The 24369-nt window shown below is 43.9% G+C and overlaps 2 protein-coding genes across 5 annotated transcripts; both read left to right on the top strand.

Moving 5' to 3' along the window:
* Nucleotides 1-241: 241 nt before the first annotated feature.
* cbln12 (cerebellin 12) lies at nt 242-3115 on the top strand. Of its 3 annotated transcripts, none has more exons than XM_080907195.1 (4): nt 242-529; nt 1543-1832; nt 2209-2328; nt 2409-3115. In XM_080907195.1, the coding sequence occupies exons 1-4, from the start codon at nt 499-501 to the stop codon at nt 2604-2606; spliced, it is 639 nt and encodes a 212-aa protein (XP_080763321.1). In that variant the 5' UTR covers nt 242-498; the 3' UTR covers nt 2607-3115. The 3 variants fall into 3 exon arrangements, with proteins under 3 accessions (XP_080763321.1, XP_080763322.1, XP_080763323.1); XM_080907196.1 differs by having other exon boundaries at nt 244-529; nt 1172-1832; XM_080907197.1 differs by having other exon boundaries at nt 244-529; nt 1476-1832.
* A 1663-nt stretch (nt 3116-4778) lies between these two features.
* On the top strand, nt 4779-23815 carry chd8 (chromodomain helicase DNA binding protein 8). 2 transcript variants are annotated; one of them, XM_080907184.1, is made up of 39 exons: nt 4779-4894; nt 5925-7009; nt 7126-7452; nt 8814-8927; nt 9067-9569; nt 9682-9793; nt 10242-10448; nt 10599-10667; nt 10764-10819; nt 10956-11073; nt 11175-11258; nt 11379-11516; nt 12164-12285; nt 12412-12655; nt 12752-12928; nt 13188-13331; nt 13451-13549; nt 13700-13859; nt 14180-14390; nt 14544-14739; nt 14900-15070; nt 15200-15490; nt 15657-15877; nt 15977-16179; nt 17406-17562; nt 17645-17734; nt 17830-17933; nt 18045-18168; nt 18391-18466; nt 18563-18831; nt 19072-19301; nt 19434-20108; nt 20197-20300; nt 20383-20604; nt 20773-20868; nt 20968-21081; nt 21188-21289; nt 21385-21489; nt 22097-23815. In XM_080907184.1, the coding sequence occupies exons 2-39, from the start codon at nt 6026-6028 to the stop codon at nt 22475-22477; spliced, it is 7800 nt and encodes a 2599-aa protein (XP_080763310.1). In that variant the 5' UTR covers nt 4779-4894; nt 5925-6025; the 3' UTR covers nt 22478-23815. The 2 variants fall into 2 exon arrangements, with proteins under 2 accessions (XP_080763310.1, XP_080763311.1); XM_080907185.1 differs by having other exon boundaries at nt 10245-10448.
* Nucleotides 23816-24369: the final 554 nt, after the last annotated feature.

Below are 24369 nucleotides of genomic sequence, written 5' to 3' on the forward strand. Positions count from 1 at the left end.
GATTTCCTGTCTGTATCTAGGAGTGTCTAGACATTAAGTGCATGATCAAAGAAAAGCACAAAAGCAGCATCTTTATGGATCAAACGGTGCTGCGGATCGAGGAATCCAGCTCTATTTACCACATGCATAAAGACCTGGAAATAAATCTCGCTGTCTTGAAGATGGCGAAGGATCTTTTGATTCTTGTGAGGAGATCAATGTTTTGTTTGGGAATTACAGGGGGGGAAGGGGAGAAAACTGCCACTCACTTGCTAACTTTGCTCTTTGAAGCTGCTCACACTTATTTATCTTTTATATTACTGTAAACGTGAGTGGGCGGATGCAGCATAAAGGGTGAGAACGAAGCAGATGGAAAGGAGGGAGAGAGAGAGAGAGAAGGGAAAGAACAGGGAGATAGACAGAGAGATCAGAGCAGTCTCTATCTTGGTTGTGATCAGCCATGCTGTGAATTAATGTGACAAAGGAGCAGGACAACAAGGATATTTCAGTCCTTCAGATATGGAATACACGATCCTTTGCATGGGAACAGGTGATCCTCTGTTTATTACTTTTATTATTCTCACAATCTCATAATTTTGTAGTCAGATCATGTTTAGTCACTGTTGATGAATAACACAATGAATTGTGTAATTCCTTGAATGAGGAAGCATGATGCATTTGTCTCTGAATAACTTTGTTGAAGCTTAGAAGGAAATGTTTTCACCCTGTTGCTGATTTTGCACAGATAAATGGATGATATTTAAAAAATGCTACACTTTGAAATGGCATTGGAGGCGTGGGGGGGGGGAGGGGGCTTTGCATTTTACTCATTTCAGTGAGCTGAACCAACAGAAAGTCTTTCGAACCTGCAGAGAAGATGAATGTGTGTACGTGCGGCTACAGCGTGTGTGAGTGTGCGCAACAAGAGGCACAAGTGGGAGAAACAGCGAGCGTGTGTGGCAGACAGATGGTCACTCAGTGGAGTTGTTCCCCATCTCTCTCTCTCTGATTCCCTTCTGGGTCCTACATCCTCCCCCTTGTCACCTCTCCAAAGTCTTACCTCATCTTTTTTTTCCCCTCTCTTCCACACCTTTTCCGTCCTCGTCTTCATCCGTTAAGCCCGGACTTGGATCTTCACTCACCGTGCCGCCCCTTATCTTTTCTCTGTCTCTCCCTCTCTTCCCCTCCTCAGCTACATCTCTGCTTATTTTTTGCTGACGACATCAACTTGAAAATATCAAGTGATTTTTTTCTGAGTGTCATTCTGGACCCTGTTGACACAGCACAAAGGACACTGAAGAGATTTGGGGATTTGTCTGGGGGTCAAAAAGGGGGAAACTCGAAAGAAAAGACTGACAGATATGACCAGCAAACCAATCTGAGTCAAAACTGCCTGGAAAACATAGACTAAATTAAAAAAACAAACAGGTTTTCTTTCTCTTTCTGTTCTGATATAGAGTGTTTCTTTAGCCGTAGCATGTTTATTTATTTTGCAGATTGCCCAGAGTGACTATTGTCCTTAGAAATTAGAGATATTTGACTTAAAAAAAAATAAAATCTCAGGTTCAGTCATGCACCTCGGGTCAGTCCACCCTGACATCCTGCTCCTCCTGGGCATGCTCCTGTTGTGGGGACCTTTGGGATCCAGGGGCCAGAATGACACAGAGCCCATCATCCTTGAGGGGAAATGTTTGGTAGTGTGTGACTCCACGCCTTCGTCCGAGCCCGCCGGAAACGCCCTGGGCATGTCGGTGCGCTCTGGCTCGGGTCGGGTGGCCTTCTCTGCCAGCCGCCAGACCAACCACGAGCCGACAGACATGAGCAACCGCACCATGATCATCTACTTTGATAATGTGAGTTATCAGATATCTATGTTTATTATGCCCATTTGTAGCATACTGTGGCAAATTGTGACAGGTTTATTTTTTACAGTACAGAATGGGCAAACACACAAAAGGCTCTGTGCTATCATTTTGTAGTCAGGTGTCTTCTCCCATTGGGTGTGATAATGAGCTGATTGCTAAACTTTTGAACTTGTAGTGAAGCCACATAATGAAAACATGGTTGGATTATGCTGCACAAGCTGCATGTCCATGGACATTTTAGAGGGAGGGAGGGATGTATTAAAATAGGTCTCAGTAGTTTGGAAGTAAGCAATCTGAACAGACGAAAAGAATGACCCATGTCGTGACTTTATCATCCCCCGCCTTTTTCCTGCTGTCTGTTCAGATTTTGGTTAACGTGGGCACTCATTTTGACCAAGAAAGTAGTGTGTTCCTGGCACCAAGGAGGGGGGTGTACAGCTTCAACTTCCATGTGGTGAAGGCCTACAATAGACAAACTATTCAGGTACGCCCACTCAACTCTGTGACTCATAGCTGTGGTTCCAGTGGATCACTCTCTTAATCTCGCTGGTTCCCATCTCTTAGGTTAGCCTGATGGTGAATGGCTGGCCAATGATTTCGGCATTCGCCGGGGACCAGGACGTGACCAGAGAAGCCGCCACCAATGCCGGCCTGGTGATTATGGAGAAGGGCGACAAGGCCTACCTCAGACTGGAGAGAGGCAACCTGATGGGAGGCTGGAAGTACTCCACATTCTCAGGCTTCCTGGTTTTCCCCTTGTGAGAAAGATAGAGGGTTGAAGCGCCGCAAAGTGAGAATGATTGAGAGAAAAAAGGGGAAGAGGTGGTGGGAGAAAAGAAAGGCTTCAATCTGTAACCTTATATAGTGCATGAAAAGATGGCTTTTATGCAAAAATGAGATGATTGTTCAAATGGACCAAAAAGAAAATGAGAGTAGATGGCAAACATAATTTCTCTGAGGAATTCATTTGCTCTGTTTTGTTTGGTTTTTTTTTTTATGTCTAAATGCTTGTTATAGGAGATACTTTGTGGCAAAATTCTAAAGTAGCCATTTAAAACATGGGCTTCTGTGCTAGAGTACCTAAAAGCTTCTGTTCTTAAGTGTTTCAACACTGCTGTGCTCCACATGCCATCCTGTCTATGTTTAAAAAATCTCTTTATTCTAGTGTGCTGTATGACTGCTGTTCCTCTATATGCCTGTTAGTATAATATAACAAATGTTTATTTACAAAGAAATTTCTATCAAAGACCAAATAAAATAGTCTAAATCTGGCTCAGTATTTCACTTTGAGTATGCGAGCGAGATTGATTTCAGACAATATCTGATGAATCACCAAGACCGCGACTGTTTAATCTGCTTATACAAGGCAGTATTTCTCATCCCTTCCATTGTACCCTACCTAGTGCCATGGCAGCTGTTTGTAAATATAGATCCCACCAGCAGAGCTGGCATTGGCATGGACCGAAGGGACCAGCGTGGGACCCGGTATGAAGTGTGGTGTACGGTGGATGCTCCTTACAGGGCCGCAGACAGATGGAGGCTCTGTCGAACAGGCAGGTTCATCTCTGCAGGGCTGCCGTGGATAAAGTGTGGTGTGCTGTCACATGTAGTCACTTACGCTTCCGTGGTTCATGCCCACCATCTTCCTCTCTCTCTCTCTCTCTCTCTCTCTCTCTCTGACTTCCTTTGTCATTTTCATCCTTCTGTTACCAGAATTATACATTTATGAAATTAGGATGATAAGTAAAAAATTCATAAAAATGGAAAAAGCCTAGATATGAATTCACGCTGTCATATTAATGCTCCCAAAGAAGAATATCTTATTAAATTAACCTCAAGTCCTAGGCAGGAAATGATGGCCTTTCTAAATAAATCTCAGAAAACACAATGAAATCTTGCAGTGTTCGCACAAATGTTAAAATGTTTTTCTTTTTTATACTTTACACCTAAGTGCCACTGTACTGATTGGTTCACTCTTCAGCCACGTAGAGTGAGTAACCTCCGTTTTGCCCCGAGCCCCACAAGGACCTGCAAATACAACAAACTTCAAAGCCATTGGCAGTTTATTTACTTCAAGATTTGCTCCACTCAAATACAATTGTATCTGACAGGGTGTGGCATTCCTGTGATCTGACCTCAGAGGGCCCTATGTAGAAATCTAAGTATGAGATTATTTAAGATTAGTTTACACTTATATGGTCTAATTAATTTGTGATTAAGGAAACTGACCAAAAGAAAAAAGAAAACGAAAAAATGAATCTGGGGCAATAAGAGCCCTTTTCTGTCCCAGTGCCCTGAAAACTGCATACATAACAGACTGAAAGCTAGTAATTATATTTTAATATTAGGCCACTAGAGGGCACCAAAGCCTAATTAAAAAACTGAATCGCATATGAAAGCGCCAGACCATTACATTAATACCCAGAGGAAGCTAATATTAATGTTCCAGGTGTACCAGTAACCTTGGGAAATATATAATACGCCCTCGTCGTCTGGTTATATACATCTAGAAACTAATAGACCGATATGACAACAGGTCTTCATTCATTTAATGATGTAGGCTGATTTCTGGGCTATGGCCAGTGTAATAAACCGCTGAAAAAATTGATGGTGTGCCATTCAGAAACAGGTCTTTTGGCCGTGCAGTCCATGAACACTTCAGTTTATTAAAACAATATCTATTTTTTTCCAGCCAGCTCTAAAACTGCTGCGCTTCCTATTTCGAGCATCTACAACAGCGAGACAGCAATGTTGAAGATCACCGAGCCAAACGATCCCAACTAGGCCGCATTTAGTGTTACTTCAACCAAACTATGACTCTCATCCCGCCCGGTAGCGGCAGTACGTCTGATGGACAGCTAGTCGAGCCAATGAAATTGCCGTATGCTGCCGGCTTGGGAGGAGGCTAACCAATGATCGTTTCACGGCACCAGAGGGGCAAGCTTTCTGAGCTTTCTCTGGCAAGAATGTTAGTTCCTGCTCTCTCCTGGCCGTTTCCTGTAATCGTACAGTGTTGTGAGACTCAGAAAGCCATGTGTGTCGACGCAAAGGTAAATTTAGCACCCTGAAATTATTACTGTGAGAGTTGGGGCAGTAGATATGATGGTTATTTTCACGTATTTTTGCCGAAAATAGACGCAGGCCAGCCGAAACAGCAATGCGGCCTAACCTGTGTCTGAACGTTGACGGGCAATGGTTATTGTGGCACGTTGCTTTGGTTTGGTCCGGTTTGTTGACGATATCGAAGGAGTCCGGTGGACTGAATGGTTGATAGTAAATGACTGGAAAGCGAACTGACGGCGAAGAGGACACAGTTCATCGTGTTTTTGAGTCTAAATGTGTTTACGGTGCCACACACGCCTTTGTAACAGGCACATTTTTGTAGCGGTAGAAGCTAATGCTAGCCGACGGTTTTGGGAGAAAGACTGCAATACGACCTGAGAGGAAAGCATCCCGTCTTTCCAGCATCACTCACCTAATCGTATGACTTCACTGCTCGTTATTCTCATTCACTAAATGTTATCCGCGTACTTTCTCTTTATATGTTAACACTTAAGCCGACGAGCACTGTTTTTGTGTGTTTTCAAAGCTTTTAATTTCACTTTGAAAGCGTTTCTGGACGGTGTGTCCACAAGTTGGAGGATGAATTCAAAAACTATACTTTTAATGTTTCGTCTCTAGTTTACAAGCTGCTACATCCTTCTAGCATTATTTTATTTTTTATGCGGCCCATTAACTGTATTAACCGGATAATTTCCACCACAGCCACTAAGATAAATAAAAGCGTGTTTACATAAAGTGATCCTTGTTTTAGTAAACTTCATGTCCTTTTAACCCTTAAGACATTTCCACTGATTATGATCTTCATAGCCACCAGAAAACCATAATCAAAACTACAATGATTACCTTTCTCTGCTTCTCCCTTCCTTAACTTAAGCACTCTTGTACTAACCATTAGAGCTGTCACGTCACAGTTTGATGTACAGGTCTGAGCGACGTTATGCTGTGATAGTGCAGCATTTCTTTGAACAAAGTCAGTAAGAAAATTGTGTCTAACTGTTGTTTCCTTTCCCTTCACAGCTGATTATCTAAAAATTGAGAAGAACTGGACAACAACTATTTAGCTTCCATCTCGGAGTCTTTTTAACATTGTGCCCATCTCCCTGTGTGGAGTGGGCAAGATGGCAGATCCCATTATGGACCTCTTTGAGGACACACCCCTGTTTAACTTGGATGCCCTACCGGACGACTCCTTTTCTCAGGGTTCCTCGGACCCGGTTGAGGAAGCGTTCAAGCTTGCTCTGGGCCAGGTGGATCCAACACCAGAGTCTGAGCCTGCTCCTGAGCTCGCGTCTAACACGAGCCTCTGTATTCCTGTAGAAGCTCCAGCCGTTCCGGATCCAGCCCCTGTTCAAGTCCCCACACAGCAGCCAGTGCAAGTGGCAACTCCTCAGACCATTTCCATAGCTGTAGCGCCTCATGTGACCCCTGCCCCTACTGATACTGTGAATCAGATACAGGCCCAGACCACCATACCAATTGCCAGCAATGCCAGTGGGGCCACCAGTAGCACTGTCCTGTTGAGCTCGCCTCTGACTGTTTCTAGCTCTCCAGCTACAACCACCGCCACCACCCAGCAGCTCACACAGATAACCCACCAGCTTACTCCCCAGCAGTTAGCTGCCATTACACAACAGGCTGGTGGCAAAATCGTCATTCTCAAAGGTCCCCAGGGTCAAGCACAGGTGCTACAGACTTTATCAGGAGCCACGGGTCAGACTGGTGGAAAGGTCATCCGTGTAGTGTCTGGCACACCACTCAAACCTGGCATGTCCATCCTGCAGGGCGGAACAGTATTGAATCAGGCAGGCCCAGGACAAACACAAGTGAAGGTGGGTGGTGCAGGAGTGCAGAGGCTGCTGCAGTCTCCTAATGGACCAGTGAAACAGGTGTTGCTCACGTCCATGCCCCAGCAGGTGCAGCAGACACAAGGCCAGTCAGTTCAAGTGCAGATTCCAGCAACAGCACAGATAACTCAAACCCAGGCTGCCCAGATCCAGGTTCAGGCACAGGGCCAAGTGCAGCTCCAAAACCAAGCTGCTCAGATCCAGGTCCAGGCACAGGGCCAAGTGCAGCTCCAGCCAGCTATGCAGGCCCAGACGCAGGTAAGCAGACCACAAAGTGTCAGCAGGTGACATTTGTTATACCATCAGGATAACTGCTGATTTCATGTTTTTTAATTAGTTCAGTTATAAATGTCCTTCTGCATTTCTCATTCTAGGGTGGAGAAGCAAAACGCATCACCTTGGTTCTTCAGCAGCCATCCCAGGCTGGCTCTGCAACTCAAGCAGGTCAAGCTCTTGCAGCCCAACAGCAGGTCACCCAAGTCCAGCAGGTTCAGACAGCACAAGGAGGCCAACCTCAGCAGACCCAGGCCCCAACTAAACTGGTTCTGGGGCAGCTCCCCGGGGGGAAACTGGTGCTCCAGGGGAGCCAGCTAGCAGCCCTGACCCAGGCACGAGCAGCAGGCCAGGCTGGAGGGCAGCCCAAAGTTCTCACAATTCAGCTACAGGTGCAACAACAGCCCAATCAGCAAGGTGGTGTAAAGGTGAGAAACGAGTGCTGTAGGAGTTGGAGGTCTCGGCTTGTTTAACAGTGTTAATAAGTTACATTGAGTTTTGATGGCATGTTTTTGTCAAAATCATTTAAATTGCTCTTAATTTCTGTTGTTTCAAGTAAGTGGGGCCTTGAAAGTCTTGTTGTTGTTGTTCCCTTGTCAATCATCTTGAATACCGGTCTGCTTTTAATTTCCACCATTCGCAAGTACTATAGTTCTGAAATCTGTGAAAGTTTGCTCCTCCTCAAAGGTGTCACTGTGTAACTAATATTTTAGTTCAACATGTGTACCAGAGTACACAGTGCTTCAGATGTACAAATGTAATATGAGGTGACATGGCAAAACACCTTGGCTTTGACAACGTCTTTTAGCCAGGACAGATCAGACCAGCTTAATCACCATCTTGGCTCCACTGACCGGTATCAGTTAGTATTCAGAGGTAGTTTCTCTGATCAGCTGAAGAGCATTGATTGTTTTGAAACGCACTTTGTGGTATGTGATGTGGAGGGACTGGCAAGCTTGGAGATAAAGGACGGTGCATTTTAAATATATTGACATTCTCTCCGTGTCTTTGTTACGTGATATTTAATGGCTTCAGGTTGAAAAACCAGCAAATTTAGGTCTTTTAATAGGAATGTTAAGTTTATTATTACTCCAAATAATCAGATTAGACACATGTGTGTCTAATCAATGTGCTCGTCTTTCTGTCAAGTTAATAACAATTTTACATGGTAATTGTGGGGTTTTTATGTTTGGTTTTTTTAAAACCAGTTTAAAGCAACATGACAACAAAATTTTGAAATACCTTTGCTGTGTGTGTGTGTGGGGGGGGGGGCAGTGTGAACGATAACTACAGTAGCAACCCAACAGGCAAACCATGAAACAGGAAGGACTCATGCTAGTTTATTTCAAGCATTTGAACTTTCACAATAAAACAGTGCAAACTGTCTACTAGTAAACTGATAACATAAAGACATTGTTTATTCATTTTTATTTTTCAGGCGTGTGTGCGTGTATTTATGATGTAGCCCACTCAAAGTCAGTATGGGTGGGAACACCACCTAGTTTAAAGCAAATTTTGGAGTCAGAAGGAAGTCTCATCCATGTGCTACAGGCTGCTTTTACAAGTCGTATGCCATCCAGTTTTAAAAACTTGTTAATACAACTTATTCTCGGAAACTTGCATTTAAAAAAAAAAAAAAAATTTCTTGTTAATTTTTAGGAAGTCCCTCAGACAAGGCTTGTTATGGTTGTTGTTTTTTTTTTTTTGTTTTTTTTTTAAACTAATACTTTTTTTTTTTTTTATCAATCTGATCAATCTGTAACTTGATGTGTCTCTTTCATGTGTGCAGTACCAGCTGGTTTCAGGAGCTGGGAATACCGGCAGCCCTCAGGTGTTGCAAATATCCCAAGGCCAAGGAGGGCAGCGAGTGGCAGTACCACTCAAAATGCTTCTGCAGCCACAGGTAGACCTCTAATCTGCAGATTTTATTTATTCTCTACATTAGAGTGGGGCTTTTAATGTGAACTGAGAGAAATTACAGGGAAGAATGTATTGTAATTTTGTAAAAATGTTATGTATTTTTAACCTTCTCTTTAACTCAGACAAGCGCAGCCTCGTCGGCTGGCGGCACCGTCTCTGTTGTGAAGGTCATCAACACTTCAGCAGCAGGACCGTCTTCTACAACTACCACTCCATCCCAGGCCATCCGCATTACCAAGGCGCCCGGAGAGCCTGCCTCTGTGCGGCGAGTGGAGATTCTCTGCAAGCAAGAGAAAGCTAACCGTATAGTGGCTGAGGCTATAGCTCGGGCCAAAGCTCGTGGTGAGAAGAACCTACCCAGAGTCCTTAACCAGGATGAGCTTCCAGCTACGCAGTCTTCCCCAGAAATGGGGGGTACCGTGACGGTGGTGTCTAGTGCTAAGAAGAAAACCAGCGGTGGAGGAAGTAAGAAGAAAAGCCCTGTATCTGGAGGAACGGCACCCAAAACCGCAGGAGGGGCTGACAAAAAGGGAAAAGTCAAGGCACCAGGAGGAACAACTATAGTGGCAGGAGGCACAGTAATACCCAGTGCTGCGAACAAGAGCAAAAGCAAAGCTAAGGCGAAGTAAGCAAATGAAGATGTCTCATTTAAATGCACAGCTTATTTCTGTACATTTAGAAATGCAGCTTTGAAGAAAACCATATTTAACACCCCCCCCCCCCCCCCCCCCCTACAGTACTATCACTCTAGTTGGAGCAAAGAAAAGAAAGAGAAACGCGTCCTCAGACCACTCTGACGGGGAGTTGAGTCCTGCGTCACCTGCTGCGCTGGAGGATGACATGATTACGGTACAAGCACATGCATGCTCATAAAATCATACAAGTTGAGCCATCCTTTCTTTTCTTTTTTTGCCCCACTGTGAACACTTCATAATCGTACTGTTTGTTGGTAGCAATTGTTGACAGTACATTGCCCTGATTTGATGTCTTTGTGATAATAATTGCGACATAAAATAAACAGAAGATTAAGAGTATGTGGAGTACTTCCACAGTAAAGACTTGTCCTAATAAAACCACCTGGTAGTTGCAGATGAGTAGCCTCCCTTCCTGTCTCAGGTGGTTGACACACATCCAGTTATGTGCTGGGACGTCCCAGTTATGAACCGATTTGGAAAAAGGGGGCATATAAGTCAAGATACCACAGAAATATAATGAATTCTAAATAAAAACTGTCTAATAACACTCAGCTCCTGCTGCACAGAATACACACGTTTAAATTGCGCCCCTCTCTCCTCAGAAGAGACGCTCCAATCGTGTGGTGAAGAGAAAGAAGTACACTGAGGATCTAGATATCAAGATAACGGATGATGAGGACGAGCAGGAAGACGTAGATGTTACTACAACCGCGGCAGCTGTGGCTTCCATCAGCAGTGGGGCACCAGTGCAGCTCAAACAGGAAGTGGAGCTGGATGGTGATGGATTGCCCAGTATGCAGTTCTTTGTGGTGAGTGTGGAACAATATCATTTCTTCTTATTGTCACGATGAGACGGATGCTGGTTGTGTGTATTTGGGGGTGTTTGTTTTTATTCACATTTATGTGTGGCTATTTGTGATGTTTGTAGTGTGAGTTTTTGACACGTGTTTATTTTACAGGAAAACCCAAGTGAAGAAGATGCTGCCATTGTAGACAAAATTCTCTCCATGAGATTAACCAAGAAGGAAGTACGTTCACTTAATTAATTATAATTACTAAATTACTTAATATAGTTTAAGTTGTTGCGGGCGTAATGGCTTCAAATTTGCTCTTTTGTTTTTAAGGTGTTTCCAGGCCAGTATACAAATATAGAAGAATTCTTTGTGAAATACAAAAACTAGTAAGTTGCAGTGTCTCTCTGAGCATCTTTGACTCTGGCACGTGACACCTTTTTTTTTTTTTTTTTTTTTTTTTTATTGTTTGAGGGGATGGGTGAGTGAGTAAAAATGAGTACAACTGCACACTCTTGTTTTCAGTTCATACTTGCACTGCGAGTGGGCCACTTTGGAGCAGCTGGAGAAAGACAAGAGGATCCATCAAAAGATTAAGAGGTTCAAGACCAAGCAAGCTCAGATGAGGCACTTGTTCCAGGAGGTGAGCGGGAAGCACACGCTGAAACCTGTCAGCTTGGGTGTATCTCAGTTAGATGCACTTATCCTTATGCTGTCTGTGGCTAATGCTATTGTTTTCTTTAGGACGAGGAGCCTTTTAATCCAGACTACGTGGAGGTGGACAGGATCCTGGATGTGTCCCACAGTGTGGACAAGGACAACGGCGAGGTGATAGATGAGGCATTAACCTTTGGCTATGTGGCCTAATTTTGGACATGGTTCTTTTGACCTCCCTTTGCAAAATTGCAAATTGCTTGTGTTAATTCCCATTCTCTCTCGTCCTGTCAGCCTGTTATCTACTACTTGGTGAAGTGGTGCTCTCTGCCATATGAAGATGCTACTTGGGAGCTGAAGGAGGATGTGGACGAAGGCAAGGTTGAAGAATTCAGCAAGATCCAAAACAGACAACCTCGCCTTAAGAGAGCGGTGAGCAGTCATGTAAAAGATATAGTAATGTATCTGTGTGTATTTATGTTGTGACGTCTGATAGTACAACCCTGTATTCTTTTCAACACAACATTACAGTGATGACCAAAGCCACTGATGTGAAATTGTCAGGCCATAAGTCCAGAAATACTATTGGTGACTGTAAATTTGGAAGAGCACGTGATTGTGAAGACGCTGGCTTGGATGAAGATGTGTATCCAGCATCCGTGTTTTAGAATCCCAAACTACAGTTAAATTAAACAATGGTGGGAGGAAGCTGTAACTTTAAGTTTGTCCCTGTGTTTCTCTGTTAAATGTTTAACGTAAACAGTTTAGAGAGACACTTTGTGTGTAACAGAAACAAACTGACACAACCCCCAGTGCACAAATCAAACATGTTCAGTGCAGGTTACCATTCACTGTGAACCAAACTTTAGAAAATCCCCAGTTGTTCCAACAGGACTAATCTGCTCTGCATCAAGATGCAGAAATGCTTCTTTGAGTTTCTTTCTTTCTTTCTTTCTTTTTTTTTACTTTTGTCTCCTTCCTTCCTTCAAAACTTGGCTTAATGGAAAAAATGAGAACTTACGTAAGGGAACAACGATGTTTCTTGTGAGTTTTTCATCTATTTTTTCTCTTCTATTTAGGCACGGCCTCCTGCTAGTTCTTGGAAAAAGTTGGAGGAGACCAGAGAGTACAAGAATGGTAACACACTCAGAGAGTACCAGCTGGAAGGAGTCAACTGGCTGCTCTTTAACTGGTACAACAGGTATTTATCCCACACACTCTCTTGCTTAACACCATGGTCAGAAACATATTTTAACCTTCAAACTAGTTTCAGACAGTGTGAACATACCACCGCACTTTGCACTCAAATGATGTTTCTTTATTTTAGGCAGAACTGTATCCTGGCAGATGAGATGGGTCTGGGGAAGACCATCCAGTCTATTGCACTCCTATCTGAGGTTTATGCTGCTGGTGTCCAGGGCCCCTTTCTGGTCATTGCTCCCCTCTCCACCATCACCAACTGGGAGCGGGAGTTCTCTACGTGGACCAACATGAATGCCATCGTCTATCACGGCAGCCTGGCCAGCCGACAGATGATACAGCAGTATGAGATGTACTGCAAAGATGAGAAGGTAAAGTTATTGGTTATGATCGCCAGCGATTTGTTTTGTGTGTTTTTTGTAATGTGTTCATCACATGTATAATGAAAATCATGATTTTGTGTGCAGGAGCATTTAATCCCGGGTGCGTACAAGTTCGATGCTCTCATCACAACCTTTGAGATGGTGCTATCTGACTGCCCCGAGTTGAGGGAGATCGCCTGGCGTTGCGTCATCATTGACGAGGCTCACCGTCTCAAAAATCGTAATTGCAAGCTTTTGGATAGCTTAAAGATGCTGGACCTGGTGAGTGGACCACAGCTAATGTTGCTGAATAACAGGAATCCTGACATAATGGTGTCCAGCACAGTTTTAATTGAATTAAAATTGTTTTCATTTACACAGAAGTGCACCCCAAATGGTTTTAAAAAACTTTCAGACTTCAGCTAATCCGTTTTTTGGGATCTTGTTCCTTCTGCATCGTCCCTGATTTATCACCACACGGTTTTACACTCGCCCTTCTTTTTTCTTCAATCTCACAATTTGTGTCTTGTGGTTCTTTCAGGAACACAAAGTGTTGTTGACTGGCACTCCCCTCCAGAACACTGTGGAGGAGCTCTTTAGTCTGCTTCATTTCCTGGAGCCTGCCCAGTTCCCCTCTGAAACTGAATTTCTCAGAGACTTTGGAGACTTGAAAACAGAGGAACAGGTGCGACATGCCTAAATATTGGCGTTAGCATCGATAACCTTATTCTGTTTGTCGTCGTTACATATACGCATCGGCTCCCTTGCCCGCTATTGAGCTGATTATTTGTTTTGGTCCTTTAGGTTCAGAAGCTACAAGCAATCTTGAAACCCATGATGCTTCGAAGGCTCAAGGAGGATGTAGAGAAGAACTTGGCACCCAAACAGGAGACCATCATTGAGGTTAGATGGAATAAAATCTTAATGCAAGACCTTTTCTTTTCACCAAAAAAAAGAAAGAAAAAAAACCAAGGATCTCAATTGATGATTGCCATAACATCACTGGTGAGCTTAAAGGGAGAAAAAACATAACGTGCAATTGTTTCCTCTCAGGTTGAGCTGACAGATATCCAGAAGAAGTACTACCGGGCCATTCTGGAGAGAAACTTCAGTTTCCTCAGTTTAGGAGCAAGCAGTAACAGCAATGTCCCCAACCTGCTCAACACTATGATGGAGCTCCGCAAGTGCTGCAACCACCCCTACCTCATCAATGGTATTACATGACTCTTAACGAGTTGTTTTTTTTTTTTTTTTTTTTTTTTTTTTTCCCCTCTAGTGGAGACAGCTTATTTATCAGAGTTCACCCTCTGACATTGATAAACAACATTAGGTCGAAGTTTTTTTTAGCTCTTTGTACCTTCGGTACACTCAGGCTCACAGACCTAAACTGTGCCATGTAGTTCATATAATCATTTGATATTTGGCAGATGTTATTAACATGTGATGTTTCTAAAATACAGCGGCAGCACTGCAGGTTTTGCCAGCAGGTATCATATTTATTTAAAACCAATATGTTCTCGTTGTTATGTTCAGGTGCGGAGGAGAAGATCGTAGCAGAGTTGCGGGAGGTGTATGACCCCCTGGCCCCTGACTTCCATTTGCAGGCTCTGATTCGGTCGGCTGGAAAGCTGGTGCTACTGGACAAGCTGCTGCCTCGCCTCAAGGCTGGTGGCCACAAAGTGCTCATCTTCTCCCAGATGGTGCGCTGCTTAGACATTCTGGAGGACTACCTCATCAACAAGAGGTATGATGACCGCAGTGTATATGTTGCAGTTTTTCTAAAATGATAAATAAATGTCAAATGATGCTAAGTCAGCGATCATTAAAAATCTTTTTGAAATATTTGTTAGTGCTTGCAGAATGCTGTGTGGTAGGTTAATGTAACTTGCTTTTACAGATACCTTTATGAGCGAATTGATGGTAGAGTGCGTGGGAACTTGCGACAGGCTGCCATCGATCGTTTCAGCAAACCTGACTCAGACCGCTTTGTCTTCCTGCTGTGTACCCGCGCTGGTGGCTTGGGTATTAACCTAACTGCTGCTGACACTTGTGTTATATTTGACTCTGACTGGAACCCTCAAAATGACCTGCAGGTACAAGACATAAAGTGGCATGAATATAACCAAAAGATCAAACAATCTTAAAATATTTGGTTCAAACTTTGTACTTTCTCCTCATTTTGTGCAAGTTCTGCTCTCTTGACCCCTTTGTTTGTGTTGTTTTTTAAATTTGTTTTTTAAATGGCTATTTTAGGCCCAAGCCCGATGTCATCGTATTGGCCAGTCAAAGGCTGTCAAGGTCTACCGACTCATCACTAGAAATTCCTATGAGCGGGAGATGCTTGATAAAGCAAGTCTGAAGCTAGGCCTAGACCGTGCAGTCCTGCAAAGCATGAGTGGCAACAAAGACAGCAACGTCAATGGGGTAAGAAAAGTCACAGACTCAGACTGCCGTGCCACATTATTGATCAGTTGTAGTATATTTTTGTTTGTTTCAAAACTAGCCTTTTGAAATCCAGTCTGGGTAATTTGTAAATTCAATGCCTTTCGACAGATCCAGCAGTTCTCCAAGAAGGAGATAGAAGATCTGCTTAGGAAGGGGGCTTATGCTGCCATCATGGATGAGAACGACGAGGGTAGTCGGTTCTGTGAGGAAGATATTGACCAGATCCTTCAGCGAAGAGCCACTACCATCACCATTGAGAGCGAGGGAAAAGGTTCCACTTTCTCCAAAGCCAGCTTTGTGGCCTCTGAGAACCGTACTGACATCGCCCTCGATGACCCTGAGTTCTGGCAGAAGTGGGCCAAGAAAGCAGACATAGACATGGACACAATCAATAGGAAGGTAAAGCTATGCTGTTTAATTTTTTTGGTAAAGAAATTCATATGAGAATTGTAGAGCTAAATGGTGTCAACTTGTATTAGATTTATTTAAAAGCACCTATCCTCTCATACACCAAGTTTGAGTTGTTTATTGTGTTCATCTTAATATAACGTGTTTCTCTTCACAGAACACTCTTGTGATCGACACTCCAAGAGTTCGTAAGCAGACCCGTCAGTTCTCCAGTCTACGAGGTGAAGGTGGAGACCTGTCCGATCTAGACAGTGATGAAGAGTACCCACCGTCCAATTCCAGACACTCGCGTGCTTCTCGGCGGTCTGACCGCCACAGCGGAGGTGGTTACGGCCGCACTGACTGTTTCCGGGTGGAGAAACACCTTCTCGTCTATGGGTGCGAAGAGTGCATTTCCTGTATAAATATATATTATTTTCTTTTTAATGGGGTTTTGTCCTTTATTTTCACTCTTTTACCTGTGTTCGTCTTTTTTAGTTGGGGTCGCTGGAGGGACATCTTATCCCATGCCAGGTGTAAGCGGCGTCTGAGCGAGCGTGATGTGGAGACGATCTGTCGCGTTATTCTGGTCTTCTGTCTGCTTCACTATCGTGGAGACGAGAACATCAAGAGTTTCATCTGGGAGCTCATCACGCCGCCAGAGAATGGGCGTGAACCACAAACGCTACTCAACCACTCGGGTATGGAGCTGCACTTAGCATTCCCATTTATCCCTCATACAGTTAGGTGCATATATATTTGACCACTGACACAGGTTTTGTTTTTGTTTTTTACCCATTTATTGAAACATATTCCAGTTATAGTATATAATAGACATAATGTGTAGACTCAACTTTCATTTGAGGATATCCACAAGGGTTTAGGAGTTTAGCTCCTTAACATGCGCCCTCTTTTTAAAGGGACAAAAAGTCATTGGACAATTGACTCAAAGACTGTTTCATGAGCAGGTTTGGGCAACTCCTTCATTAAATCATTATCAATAAAAGGCCTGGAGTTGATTTGAGGCGTGGCGCTTGCATTTGGAAGATTTTGCTGTGAACAGACAACATGAAGTCAAAGAAGCTCTCCGTGCAGGAGAAATGAACTATCCTAAAGCTGCTGGGGAAAAAAAAACATCAGAGACGTTGATACAATATTACAAATGGAAGATTCTACAGTTTAGTACATCCTGAGAGAGAAAGAAGGCGCTGGTGTAGCTGAATGAATTCTGAGGTGTTCAAAGACTTACTGTCCGCTCAAATCCAGCTAAATGCTGTCAAATTAATTGTGTGGTACTTTATAATATAAGTGGGCAATTACCCAAAACATACAGCCAAAGTAACCCAGGAGTTTATTTAAGCAAAGAAGTGGAATATTCTCGAATGTACAAGTCACTCACCTGGCCTCAACCCAATTGAACATGCATTTCACTTGCTGAAGACTGAACTTGAGACAGAAAGCAAACAAACAGCAACTGAAAGCTGCTTCAGTAAAGGCCTGGTGGAGTATTAAAAAAGAGGAAACCCAGCATCTGGTCATGTCCATGAGTTCAGGACTTCAGGCTGTCATTGCCAACAAAGCGTTTCAACCAATTATTAGAAATGAACATTTTATTTGCAATTATTTAATTTGCCCATTACTTTTTACTGAAATGAAGGGATTGTGTTATTAAAAAAATGCTTTAGCTCCTCACATTTTTATGCAATCTTTTTGTTCACTGAATTAAAGCTAAACTACAACTCAGAAGCACTTCACCTGAATCTGAGTCGTTTCATCATTGTTGTAATGAACAGAACCAAATTTAGAACAAAGTTCTCTGTATAAAATATTTATGGACCTAACTGTGGTTCCTAGCTTGTTAAAGAGCAAATCTGTTAATCTGTGTAAAAGCTGAATAGCAGTATTTATTCTTTTTTTGTGTGTCTAGGCCTTTCTATTCCTGTCCCTAGAGGCAGAAAGGGCAAGAGGGTAAAAGCCCAGAGTACATTTGATGTACAGAAGGTGGAGTGGATCCGCAAGTACAACCCTGATACCCTGCTGCTTGACGACAGCTACCGCAAGCACCTCAAGCATCAGTGCAACAAGTTAGTGAACCAGTCAGCTGTGTGTATGTATATTTGTATAGATTATTCACCATGGATATAAACCTCTATTCTCCCATGTCAGGGTGTTGCTGAGGGTGCGTATGCTATACTACCTGAAACAGGAAGTTATTGGTGAACATTCTGATTCTGTCCTGAAAGGAGCTGATATCAGGTATCTAATATATATATATATATATAGACAAGTGCGCACACAAACAGCAGCCAGTCCTGGCCATATATCATACATTGTTTTCTTTTTCTTCACAGGGATGTTGATATCTGGATGCCTGAGATGGAGCAGCAAGAGGTGCCCGCAGGATGGTGGGACTCTGACGCAGACCGCTCACTGCTGGCTGGTGTATTCAAGCACGGTGGGTTCAGTGTGAGGATCTTATTGTGGTTTAAAGACAGGCTCAGTTCTTGCTCTGTGTTGGTGGTCAAAGATTTAGCGTTTAACAGCCTCGACTTTTCCCTGCTCTTAGGTTATGAGATGTACACGACCATGCGCGCTGATCCTTGCCTCTGCTTCCTGGAGAGAGTCGGCCGGCCTGATGACAAGGCCATTGATGCCGAGCAGCACACTGGTGATGCTGAACTGGGAGACGAGTGAGTGTCGTTGGCAAACTGGGCCGATTTTAGAAGTTATTTGCTTATAGATTTGTAGCAGATTTTCAAATTAACTGTGAGCTTTTACAGTTTCACATTTCTGTCAGTTTTGAAAGTTTCAAATGTCTGTGTTTAAGTTAAATTAGATTACTGCATAATTGCATTGTTTACTTTTTCCTTCTATCTTTTTGTTTTTTTTTTTTGTTTTTTTTTTAAATGCAGGGGTGACTATGATAAGTACTCAGAAGACCCAGAATTTAAGCCTGCATCAAGACACACCAAAGATCTTTTTGAGGAGGTACATATCAGACCCATCACATTTGGATGTGGCAGCACTGTTCTAATGTCATAGATTTGGATGATAGCACTAACAAATTTTTATTTTGTCCTCCAGTCCATGAATGTGGACGAGGAGATTTCTGTGGAAGATAAGGCACCTCCACCAGTGATCATAGAAAATTCAGCTAGCCATAGCGGTGTCTGCGAATGGCCCTCAAGCTCATCGCTCACAGCACGGCTGCGGCGGTTGATCACAGCTTACCAGCGCAGCTACAGACAAGAGCAGCTGAAGATTGAAGCCGAAGCGAAGGGTGACCGCAGGCGCAGGCGGTGCGAACAGGCCAGCAAGCTGAAGGAGATTGCACGGCAGGAGCGACAGCAAAGGTATACTTCTGCTATATTACTGTCTCAACACACAGTAGTAAAAGCTTTAATCCCACCAAATCACTATTTTGTAAATCTTGCTTAAGATTTTGGAAATATTACCTTTTACAGGTGAAATGCTGAGTTACCATGTCACATTATAAACACGTAAAGAGATTTAAGTATTTTCCATTTTAGTTCAGAATCAGTTATACAAAATACCGTCCTCATTCTGACCCCTTTCTCTTCTGTTTCTTCCAGGTGGACACGTAGGGAAGAATGTGATTTCTACCGCGTGGTGTCAACTTTCGGTGTGGAGAAGATCAAAAAGGAGCCCGGTCTTCCTGAAGGAGGAGAGCCAGAATTTGACTGGACCCGTTTCCGTACTTTTGCCCGTCTAGATAAAAAAACCGATGAGAGCCTCAGTCGATACTTCCGTTCCTTTGTCGCCATGTGCCGGAGGGTGTGCCACCTGCGTCCAGGCCGTGAAGGTAATTACTAATTGATTGATGCTTGGCTTCTTCCCCCCCCCCCCCCCCCCCCCCCCCCCCCCCGTATGTTGTAGTCAGTGTCCTACCATATCTACCACATGATTTAACATATTTCACGCTCACCTTATTCAGATCCAGCAGAGGTTACCCAGACTGTGGCTCCCATCACTGAAGAACGTGCTTCCCGTACTCTTTACCGTATCAGCCTCCTGCGTCGCCTTCGTGAGCGAGTCCTCCCCCACCCCTGCCTGGAGGAACGTCTCGCTCTGGCTCCATCCACCTCCGAGCTCCCTGCTTGGTGGAATATTCCAGAGCACGATCGCCAGCTAATGCTGGGCGCATCACTGCACGGCGTCAGCCGCACTGAGCTCTCCATCTTCGCAGACCCACAGTTCACTTTCAGCCAGGCCCGTGATGAGTTCATCCAGAACCAGCAGGCCCCACCTCCTCCCCCTCCCCCTCCACCTCCACCACCCCAGGCACCACCCATCATGACACTCAGCCAGCCCAAGACTGAGGAGCACATGCTTGGGGTGAAAGAGGAGGGAACCGATGAGAATATTGGGTTGCTCGCAGGTGAAATCGCCGCTGGATTGCAGAGTACGCCCTTGAGTCACCATGACGGCAAAATGCGAGGTCAGGGCTGGAGCTTCAAGAGGAGCAAGGTGCGGGGAGAGAAAACGGAAGGGGGAAGGAAGGGGGAGGGAGCGTCTGACTCGGATTCAGACTCTGATTCGGGCTCGTCGTCCTCAGATCGATCGAGTAGCAGCGATGATAGTGGAGAGAGTGAGGCGGAGGTAGAAGGAGGTGAGCTGGTAGTTAAAAGAAAAAATGCTGAGTGGGGCGGGAGATAGAAATGACCTGTGTGCTAAGTTACTCTTTTCAATCTATACAGGAATGAAGGTGTGCGATGTGGATGAAGATAATAGTTTACTCTCAATGACTACGTCTCAGGATGGCATTCCTCCTCCTGATCCCCTCAGAGTTGACTGGCCCAAGGTAATTTATGCCCGCTTAATCCATACATGTGTGGGGTTTTGTCACGGTAAAAGACTCACTCATGGGATTATTTTTGTTTCAGGACCGTGTGTTGATCAACCGCCTGGACAGTTTGTGCACCCTCGTGCTGACCGGTCAGTGGCCCTCGGGCCGGCGTTACGTGTCTGAAGCTCAGCTCAACCCGAACTCGGAGCTGGTGGGAGATGAGATGGCTTACACACGGGTGATGCGTAAACCCCCCATCATGCCTGCCGTCCCAGGGGCAGATGGAGAAGATGGCGAATTTACTGTAAAACTCCTCAAGGTGAGAATAAGGTTGAGACATTAGAATTGTTGTAGGGATACACCGGCAAATTCTGTTCAGCTTACCTGAAGCAGTCTGTTGACTGTTAATGCAAGTTGCTAAAATATTGTTGACTGTGATGTGTAGTCTGTGTTTAAAAATACAAACCACCTCCTCTCACTCTGCCAGGAGGAGGGCCTGAAGCTCACATTCTCCAAGCAGGCCTTGATGCCCAATGGGTCAGGAGGAGAAGCCAGTGGCCGGAAGAAGCGCAAGGACCAAGAGGTACAAGAGTCAGGTTTACATGTTCCTCTGCAACAGAAACCAAGCAGTGTTTGATATCACTTCATAATCTTATCATCATATCTCTTCCTTTCTTTTTAGTTTTCTGACATGGATGGACTCCACGATCCGTTGGAGCGGATGCCTCGTCGCAGGGACCCGCCCACGTGGCTGAAGGAAAACCCAGATTATGAAGTGGAGGGAGACATGCTGGAGGTAAATTCATGACTCTTATTCATGTCCTGGTTCATAAACAAACCCTGGTGACAGTTTGTGGCGAAACGGGTACGGGACTATGCTTCATCATATCTTGTTTCTTCAGCTTCTTGTGAACCGGAGCAAGAGGAAGAGAAGGAGGAGGGCAGATAAAGCCATCACAGGCAATGAGAAGGTCAAACTCATCAACATGAGGACAGGGAAGAAGGTGGGGCGCAGTTGCACACAAGCGTAGACTGGTGATGTTTACGTTTAGGCTTTATGATGCCCCTCGCTAACAAGCATGCAAATGTTTCTCTGTAGGTTGGAGCTGCTTTCTGTCCAATGTTGCAAGAACTGAGAGAATATCTGGAGGAGAATCCCGACAACGCTGTAGCACCGGAGTGGTCCGAAACTGTTCGGAATTCTGTATGTATTAAAGATGCTATAATTTTACATGACTCTTGTGATTAGATTACATCTTTATTGATAATTCTAATACTTCATTGGGTCGACGTCATTATTAATTATTCATAACAAAGTAGGGCGCAATTGTGACGCTGCAATTGCAAAGAGGCACCAATGGAGGTGGAAAGCTCTGTGCTCATTGTGCCAATTTATGAAGATGAATTCAGTCATTTTGTTAGAGTAATAACAAATGTAACCTATGAAGAGCACTGCAAATGAGCAAACCAGAGAGTGCGAGTCATCTACTAGCATCACAGGCACAGCTTGTCGGAAATAAAGCAGTCTAAGGCTAAAGCATGCACATTTGATTTTGCTGACCACCTTCAGGACAAAGCCAAAGCTTTTGCACCACACTCGCAGCGGTGCTGTGCTTAAAATGATCTTGATGCTATAATTAAGCACAAATGACGGCGTCAGATGATGACCCAGATGGCAGTAAATTGCCTCTCACAACAGTTGTATGATAAATTTCAGTGAATCAGATAATTTTTCACTCTGATTTTTGTGCCGACTCGATGAATTATTCATATTAATTCAGATAATATTGATTCTTTGCTTTTTCTCACAGGGCTTTCTGCCGGAGACCCTGTTCCACCGACTGCTAACGGAGCACTCGGAGATCCCGAAGAAAAGCCGTCGCCGTCATCATCACCACCATCACCACCACCACCACCACCACCATCACCACACTCCAGAGCCTACCCCCGAAGACCCCAACCTGGACGGAGTTGAAGAGGAGACTCTGGTGTCAGATGGAGCCTACATGATGGACGAGGAGGACCTGGAGTCCTCTCATCACTTCCTCACCAGTCCAGACTTTGATGTTAAAATGGAAGGAGGAGACAGCCTTTCACAGGGGGACTATGACAGCTCGGATCAGGAAGCGCTATTGGACGATGTTATCATAGCACAGAAAGACTCTGACTCCTCATCAAGCTCAGAGGATTGACTGAACCCTCCTCTCCAAACACATCTGACTTAGTCCCCTTTTCCAAAACAAATCATGTTATTCCTAATCATTTATTTTTATCATTATGTATCAAATTATGGATGAATTTGTTTCAGGGTTTATTTGTTGCTACATCTTTTCATTTGTTTTACATAGGATTTTTTTTTTCCATGTGAGGAGCAGATTTGCACCCTTCAATTTATTTTTTGTTTGTTTGGGTTTTTTTCCCCCCCTCACAATCGTGTCCGGTCCTTATTCTCCTCAATCTTCCTCTCTAACCTCTGATAAAACGGCAAAAAGCTGAGCTTTCTTACCTGTCAACTGGTCCTTGTCCTCTACTTCCTTCTAAAACCTACGAATTCCCATCACATTCCCAGCCGTGACCAAAAGGGGACCCCTGCTGTACAGATACACTTTTCTTATCTAAGAACCTCAAAGCTGGTCCTCTAGCGCTACATGAAACTGGACGTGTACTGAGCAGAGCCAGATCCCACAATCTCCCCTGGGTCTCGTTCTGTCCAAACGAGTCTGTGAACTTTAAAGGGGATCCAGTTTATGGATGTACTGTTAGTGTTTTCACTCTATGGGAGGGTTAGGGGTAGAGAGGGAGGGAGGGAGAGGGGAAAGTGGCGTTATTAGTTACTGAAACGTAATAGGAGGATGGGTGTATTGTACAATGTAGAGCTGGTCAATTGTGTACTATGGTGCAAAGATGACGGCATTGAGTTACTATTCTTGTTTCATGACCTGACTGTATCTGTGATATGAATAACAGCAATCTACAGTGAAAGCACGTTTGTGTGTGTTATTGCGATTTCCACTCAGCTGAAGCAATAAGGAAGTTTGCTGTCTGTACACATAATGTCCTCCTGTTTAATAGTCATGCCCTGATTACAGCAGACGATGATGTATAAGAGCTCCAATTATTCCCGTTTCCCCTGAACCGAGATATGTTATGCAGTTATTAAGCTATATTGGAAACTAAAGTAGTATTTATTGTGAAGTTTACTCTGTCTCGAGGCTAAATGTGTGAAAATAATGATGTAACACGGATGTGCAAACACTATATTTGGTGCAACTTGAGCTTAGTGTGTTTTTAGGATACAGGTGTTCCTGAGGATTGGGCTGCGATTAAGGTTTACATAACAGAGCAGCGTGAGGAAATCCTTAAGTTGGGACAGGAAGCCTGAGAAATAACTCGGATTTGATAAAATTGGTTCATTAAAATCCTTCGCTAAAAGGGGAATAATTGCATTCAGTAAATGCTGATAGTGGTGGAAAGAGAGATTAATGGTTAAGTTGGGGTTTTTTTTTTGGTCCCCGTAGCGTGATCGTACATACTATTCACTGGTGGAAGGGAAAAGAGTCGATACAGCGTGGTATCGTAATATTGTATCAATACGGTAATGTTTTGTAAAATACATTAAAATACTCTGGGAACATTACAAACGAGGCCTCATGTCGCCTGATCGGATGCAACGTTTATGCAAACGGTCACAGTGTGACTTGCACTGGCTACTGTCACACTCAGATTGTTAAAGGATTGCACATAATTACTGTTTGATTTGATAAATGCAGACTGATTGCCAACGTGTTGCCATCAGTCTGAATGAGTCTTTGTCAACAAGGACAACTCAAGGGAACTCAACTCACTGGTTATATTTCTATAAAACAGGAAGGTTGCTGAGTACAAATGTAGTGGTTAAATGTGAATTTCTGTCTATTTATAGACAACTGTAATATTTCCTTGATTTCTCACAGTTAATTGTTGTATTATCAGAAACAGATTGCATGTAATTGCCGCTCTAACTGCAGGCTGACTCTGGCTTATGGCAACGTTTATGGCCGGTTTTAGTGACAGTGTTGGAACATTTGACAGTCAAAAAAATAAC

This window comes from Rhamphochromis sp. 'chilingali', assembly GCF_963969265.1.
Source record: "Rhamphochromis sp. 'chilingali' genome assembly, chromosome: 16".
In the NCBI taxonomy this organism is placed as follows: Eukaryota; Metazoa; Chordata; class Actinopteri; order Cichliformes; family Cichlidae; genus Rhamphochromis; species Rhamphochromis sp. 'chilingali'.